Genomic DNA, 7,824 nt, shown 5'->3' on the forward strand with positions numbered 1-7,824 from the left:
TGCAGACACCTTCGATAAATGCATATACATATATACACATTTATAAACATGCAGAATCCTACTTCAGTAAGTCGAATATGTTTATAAAGTGATTTAATTTAAGGAGACGTCCATGCGTCCCGGAAACGTACGGGTTTCTCGAGCTAGTAATTCTCATCTGTAATGAAATGCTATATATTATCATATCCTGTTCTGCCAAAGGAATACCCAAAAGGGGGATGTAAAAGCGATCAGCGTATTTTCGTTCGTTGGCAAACGACCACGCTCCGCCCACTTTGGAGAGGTATAGCGGCGATCTGGAAAGAGCAAATGTTAATGCCAGACCGTCCAGCCTCTCGCCCGACGCGTGCTTAATCCGTCCTTTCAATGTTACCAGCCTAAGCGTTGAGCTATGTCGTTTCGGCCACTTGCAACTATACACGGGTTATAAAAATCTTATATCTTAGTTATCAATATTTTTTCGCTCGGTTCGTGCTGCGTCCTAGCTAATTTATCAACCCATTTATTGATCTGCTGCTTCGAGCAGTTGTTTCAATCGACTAATAAAACGAAATTCTTACTTACTTTTATTACTTAATTACTTTTATTCACCTCAGGTAGGCCTTAGGTGAAACCATATCACAACATGTCAGTAGCCAATCGTAATGCCTCCCATACATACATACATATATATTTGCGTTATGGACACCTATCGTTCGTTAATTGTTTACATTTATTGAGTAGTACATGTCGAGTGTTGGCGTATACTATGTATACTCGCATTATGACACCAGCCCTACTGCTAGAACCGATTCGTGGTATGGATGCGCGGTCAATGGCGATAAATGTCCGATAAGGGTGTGGCTTTCCTTCTTACACAGCGGTCGGGCCGAGTAAATGAACAGAGAAAATATAAAGGCGAACGAAAATGACGCCTAAAAGGGATGCGTCCTGACAATCTTAAACGGCAGAAACAGCGGCAGTGACTCAAGAAGTTCGTGTCGACGAACGGTACTGTAATCGTAAGGACTAACAAAAAGGTCAGACAGGTAGCTTTTTGATTTGAATCGTGGGACCCGGTATCGGCCTCCTGCATCGAACAGAAGGCGCAAGGACGAGACCTGTGGTCGCTGTTAGGTTAACAGCCATGAAAAATTTAATATGCTACTGCTATACTAAAACTTAAGAAAGCTAAATGATTTCGTTCTTTGTTGTTTGATGCTGTCTCATACTCTTTCGCTGTTTTCTGAAGGGTCATGCTGTCGGTATAAGTGTTCGATACATGAAATAAGGTGCTGCCTCCCCCGCCGCCGGACATCAAAGGATAGGCGTCGTTCACGTTAGCAGTTCCTGTTCCATAGATCGTTTATGGGTATTTACAGTACCGGACTCACTTAGGTGTTAGTATAGCGGATGCAGGCGGCCAGCCTGTGGTCTCCTTTCTATATATTGGACTATTTACGTTTGAAACGAACGACTTTTTTTGTTTGATATAATAAGGGATAACGATTTACTATTCGCACAACTATAGCGGGTTGGTTCATTTACGTGCAGTATATTTGTTTACTTTCAAAGTGTTAGATTTATGATACTTTCTTTTAAATATGTATCTCAAGCAATCGATCGTACGATTACGACTGGTCCTATAAAATTATATTAAACTGTTAATTGTGATCAATCGAGAGATTATTGCTTATGAAGACATTTCGGACCTTGCAATTGGTGCCCATAAAAGCGTAGACGGCTCTAAAATCAGTCGAAACATAGAACTTAGCAATCAAACTTAAGTTAAGCTATTGAACAGTTTATACAGATAATACTATATCAACTTCCTAACACATCAAATATCCACCGGTATCTCAACTTGTCACAGGTCGAGCGAACTCAAACAATCAATCGTATAGAAATCATAGTATTAATAAATCGATTCGATACTCCTAGTAGTGACCCTATCCCGAAAAAGTCAGCTTATTGTTGATATCAGGGTTTTTATTAGCTCTTTTCCAAACTTTGATTCGCGCATTATTTAAGTTGAAGAAAAAGATATATAGTACAGTACTTCGTGGTTAGAAAAAACAAGAGGGATATTTTGTAATAGCTTTATAATTTGTTAATATTTGTACTACTTGGATATATGGCACCCTTCTCAGAAAAAGCAGACTTAAACACTTGACAAAGTGTTGACACTTGACAAACATATTGATACGTTAGTGCAAAATGTGTCGTTGAAGCATGGCGTGATCAGAATACTAATCAATTTCTCGAGATTAGATGACTAATAAGCTAGCCCATATATGGTAGATAAAACCCTGGTTGACGATAACATTCTAGGCAATGGCCGAAATGTGATAAGCATTCCCCGCAAAAGTAACGTTTCTGCCTGATTTTAAGCAAAATACACATTGTATTGTCAGCGCGACACTATCCTTATAGTAGAATTTGTAAGCCTTGAACGAGCGAAATGCAAACTGATCAGTTGTAACGAAGCGACTGCGTACCTGCGTAATGAAGGTTTCGAGTTAGGTTCGGTACTGCCGTTAACTGGTGATTCGGACGGCCCGTTCCAGCGAACAAGACGAAGTTCTCGGTCTCAGATCCCCCGGTTTCATGCTTCTAAATTCGATGAACAAGTATAATAATAATAATACAATATCACCATCGATAGGTAGATCTCGCCCTCTGAGTTTACCATGCTCAATTGACATCTCGGTGATATTCATCGTTTAATTTCGACAGGCGTCTAATACATGTGCATAGGCCAACTCGGTCTTCAGCCTGCGTCAAATAATAGTACATAAATTGAAGATAGGCGTATTTTGGTCCAATGGATACACGACTAAATCTTGCCAGAGATGACATATAAATAAATTAAACGCAGCACAACGATACAAAGAAGATAAATTTCACCACTGTTAAGAAGATCACAGTCCTACTTTGACCCATTTGTCTCTTTTAAACCTCAAGATCAAATGAAAGTCGTGCTGAAGTTCGTTGTGTTTGTGGTTCACATAAACACTCATAAAGTGAATTCAGATTACTGACGTGCTCCATTTTTATGAACACTATGCGATTTTTTGATCTACTTCAATCTTGCTTGAGTGCAGGGATGTTAAGCGAAGTCTGGCCCTTTTATATAAGCATTCGTCCACAAGAAGTCCAGAACTGCAGATTCAAGCTAAGTACGTGCGTCTTGTACCAAAAGATTGTACTCGTAGTAATTAGCCTGATTCCCATATGTACATGCGTGATTACTAGTATATTAGGACTGCATAGAATCTGTGCGTAACAGAAGGATATCTTGCATGGACAACTGTTTCTTTGACCTTTTACATATTTCTCGCCTTTTTTTGTTCGCATTATATCGACCGACCGACCGACCGACCGACCGACCAAACAAGCGGCCAAACGGTGGCTAACTAACGACGCATTACTTCTGCCAGAGAGTCGAGGCCAGCACAAGTTCCCCCTGGTTAAGGCATAAAATGTCTGATATTGCTAGAAATAGTAGAATATGACGATGGAGAGTAGCACTGACAGTGATGCTGATGATGATGATGACGGCTGCGGAGATGGTTTGTACTAGCATTTGTAGTGGTAGCAATCATCGTGCACTACGGAGGCGGGCCCATGGAACGTCGTGACGAAGGGCTGCTCGTTCTTTTCTCGTTGTTCCGTCGTCTTTCTCACATCGGCATGAATCGGCAGCGAATGCAACAAAACGGGAGGCTAGACAGACAGATCAGCCACAGTCGCCAACACCTCCCGATCAGCCGATCAACCAACGACCCCAATAACAGGAGAGGGAAGGTAGCAGGAATAGGTACCCAAGAAGCCACCGCCGGATCACGGCCCTGATCGAAAGGCCGCCACTGACCGCCGGCTGATCTTTACTGTTGTCGTGCATCCGACTTCAGACTACCTGGCACGAGAAACTGCCTTCTCCAGTCCGCCTTCATAAAGAGTACGTACAATCATCCATATACTAGACTTAAAAATCAACGTAAAAATGGCATAATCAACAACATGAGTCATCGATGTGATAGGCAGTGTCTGAAAATGGTCTGCCGAACTGTGAAGTTTTAGTTGAAGAGTGACTATGCACTGACACAGACGGCCTCTGGGCTTCCACGAGACGTGCTCCTCGTCAGGTGCTATCGCCTATTATACCCTGGTGGATCACGCTAACCTGACGGTAAACGTTGAAAGAAGACGCGGAGCATTTTTCCTGACGTCGGTTTGTGTCATTGGAACTTGCATCAGTTTTGTTTCGATGGTGATTCTTGGGGATTCCACAGAAGAGAGGTCCAACAGTGTAGGACACAGGAAGTGAGATTAAAAACAAAGCTTAAAAATAACCTGAGCATTGGAAAGCAGCAGAGGAACTTGACACCGATGCATGAAAACGTAGAAAGCTTTAGCCCTCGTTAATGCTCGATGTACAACGAATGACAGTAATATATTCGCAATATGCCTGTTAAGATGGCCTCGCAATAAAACTGGCGCGTGACTTGATTGATGCAGCAGGCCCAAGCACAAAGCTTGAAAGGGTTCTAGGAACAAGGAGAAAGATAGTTCGAAACGATAGAGCGCTCAATGTTCCAGGTGAAATCATTTCGTCGAAAACTTACTATGGCGCTGCCAAACAGACGAAACGAACGCGAGCGCAACAGGGTAAAGCAAGTAAACCAGGGATTTGCCATGCTTCGGAGCCACATACCTGCTATTGCCAATACCAAAAAACTGTCCAAAGTGATCACGTTACGAAGCGCTGTTGATTATATACGGTAAGTGAACGTCTGTTTACGAAATCCTCATTTGCCTAGGATAGTTTTTAGCTGAGCTAAATATAGCGAGTAATTTGTCTCCATTAGGCTGTAAGAATTACATTAGTCCTCATTCATTATTTATATACACTCGACTATTAGCAAATGCTTATCAACTGAAATACATTGTACTGTTTAGGTAAAAACAGGTTGCTCAGTTCAAAATAGCATGGAAAACGGTCATGTGTACGTCTTACACGTAAAATAACGTAACCTACATTGTTAGGTCTTTTACACTTGGTCGCGCGGCAGTTGTATGTATTCCGCCTTACTCCCTGAAGATAGTGTTCGTTCATTAATACCAATACGATCTTTTTAAGGGCAAGGATTGTCTAAAAGTTAACAATGGTTTTTTTTTAAGTTTATTCATTGACCAAATGGCTAGGAGGAGTGTATCACGCCGCGTAGAGTAGCAGTGTGAGTAGTTGTCTTGCCAATTAGGCCATGCTAGCTGTACTAAATGAACGAGACGCGTTTCGAGAAATGAATTCCTAAACCTGCAGGACCGATGAGCCCTCACCTAGATAAATTTATACTAGCCAGTACACCTGATATGGATACTTACATTTATCGTACGCCCGTATTAGCTATTATGCTGTAGAAATCTGTCTATAGATTACAGAAATTCTGCGGTGCTGATGTCTAGGTCACTGAGCGTTAATAGATATTGTGCAAACGTGTATTCATGAGCAATTAGATAAAGAGTTTGAGCTTAAATCAAATTAGATTTAATTGTTCTATTCATGTTCTAGGACTCTGGAAAGACTTCTGCATGACGATCACCCCCCCGTTTTCATGGAGTTTCCTCAATACAGCCATTGTCCTGCCCAATCGACCCAGTCTCCTGTTGTCTATGACCAAACAGCCACTCCGCCAGCATTGATGCCACCGTTCGAAAGGATCGACAGATTCGAACGATTAGCGCTGCAGGAAGACAGCACGCAGCTGCACAGTCCACCCACGTCGACGGCCGAGTCCTCGGTTAGCGTCGACATGAACGTCGCCATGTCATCGGTCGACTTACAAGCGTTTACCGACGACTGGCACGACTGGCAATGTCGATAAGAATGTTTCCATGCTAGCAGCTCGCGTATTAATCACAAAATAAATGTACATACGAGGTATGACATAATGAGGAGAAAGCCGGAACGAAACAACACCACCTGACAAATCCACTAAAACGAAAAATGTCGTGCCGGAAATATATCAAAGAGGAAAAGCCAATAATCACCTTCTATAGATTTGTGCGCTACAATAAGAATACGTTACCAAGCATAAATACACGCAAGCATAATGGAGCCTAATCCATGGCAGACCTCTCTTACGACAACGAAAATGATAGCACGAAATCGTGCCGCTGATTTGAGAGCGAAAACTGTAACATTGTGCTGTCTCTACAAACGAACCGTATTTCAGGCCATGGCAACCTCAGAGAGAGAAGAAAACGGGCTTTGTAATATGCACGTAGATAGAAAAAATAAATCTAATAAATACAGTATAACTGTGAATGAGGGGTGCACTACGGTGCGTCCATTGGCGGGCATGGTTCGAAATAGTTCCACTTAAGTTGGGAAATGGGGTGACATGCGACGCAAGCGCATATACACACCTTGTTTCGTTTCCGAGTGTATGCATTACATGTCTCAATAGGAATAGGCGTACGACTATAGCACAATTTCCCCGAGCTAGTATAGTGTCAATTTAATTCGTGTCAATGTCACCGATGTAGGAAATAGATAATGGATAGTTGTTATGCGCGTGCCTCGAAACCTTGGCAGTGTAACCTATCTAGTATACAAAAACTATATAGGGTACTTACGTAGCGTATATATTGCCTCGTACACAACAAACTATACAGAGGCATTATCAAGGATAAGGTTCTATTTACATAATACTAATAATTACACAACGAACAAAAACATATAAGCTAGTACATGAAAATGGCTTGCGTTGTTAATCTAATCGATAGTAGTAGTTGATCTGGTACCAATTTCCTTACGAGATTTTTCATTTGTGAATATATGTGCCATAGTACACTGTAAGATATCGACGCATCCCATGAAACATGACAATGAATCGTGTGCAATATCGAATATTCCTACCCTGAACAAACACTAATGAACTGAAATTAACCACAAATAAAGCGACAAATGTCAGTTTTCATCTTAATACACAATATTTTAATTTACTTAGAACATTCATGGGCGCTATTTAGCAAGCCTCCCGTACTTAGGACCCGTTAGGTGGAATTCGCTATTTTTTCATAACATAGAAAAATACTAACGTGGTTATTTAAAGCTGCCACTTTTAATAACTTTAAAAAAAAAAATGCAAAATATTACCATTCTACAACGAACAATTGTATGACGAGTCTAACTTCCCATGAAAAATTAAATATCATCAATCAGAAGCCAATCAGTATCACACTTCTTTGCAACGGTGCATACGACGCTGATGGGGTCGAGCTTAAATGTCGATTAGGAAATAACTCGTACCACACAACGTTAACCTTCACGTGCTGCTAGTGTCAGTGTCATCCTGGATCTTCCTTTTCTATGAAATATGGCTTAGAATTGCACTTGATGTTGTAAGGCTACGGCCAGAAAAAAAAAAACGACTATTCTGAAGCAACCTGACAAACCTTGACATTGTGTTACTTCCAGGTAGCCTACTAGACCTGATCTCGTACCCGTTTACGTATAGCTGCATAAACTTTATACACTATCCTACGAAGTACGGCCTTGAATCGTGCTAAAGTAGCCTTCTCTCAATAATTATACCATTGATGCTTCAATGAAATAACAAGCGTTTGACACAAAATAATTTCAAGCACCGCCCCTTCTGGAAGACGAAAGCAGCCGTCCTCGGACCGCCTCTTGCCAACGCACGACCCACCGCCACGAGCCGATAGTCATCGCGTCGACAGATGGTGCAATCGAACGAGTTACTACACAGCCACACGCACCTCTAGGGCCGGCGGTCCTTTTCGTGTTGGGCGCCTTTTGGAATAATATACAAATAT

At 41.6% G+C, this 7,824-nt stretch overlaps 1 protein-coding gene across 1 annotated transcript; it reads left to right on the forward strand.

Moving 5' to 3' along the window:
• Nucleotides 1-3,547: 3,547 nt before the first annotated feature.
• On the forward strand, nucleotides 3,548-6,978 carry LOC111272578 (uncharacterized). Its single transcript, XM_022854113.2, has 2 exons — nucleotides 3,548-4,763; nucleotides 5,555-6,978. Exons 1-2 carry the CDS (start codon nucleotides 4,573-4,575, stop codon nucleotides 5,865-5,867), a joined length of 504 nt encoding a protein of 167 aa, XP_022709848.1. The 5' UTR covers nucleotides 3,548-4,572; the 3' UTR covers nucleotides 5,868-6,978.
• Nucleotides 6,979-7,824: the final 846 nt, after the last annotated feature.

The sequence above is a fragment of the Varroa jacobsoni genome, unplaced genomic scaffold (genome assembly GCF_002532875.2).
Source record: "Varroa jacobsoni isolate VJ856 unplaced genomic scaffold, vjacob_1.0 contig02646, whole genome shotgun sequence".
Taxonomy (NCBI): Eukaryota; Metazoa; Arthropoda; class Arachnida; order Mesostigmata; family Varroidae; genus Varroa; species Varroa jacobsoni.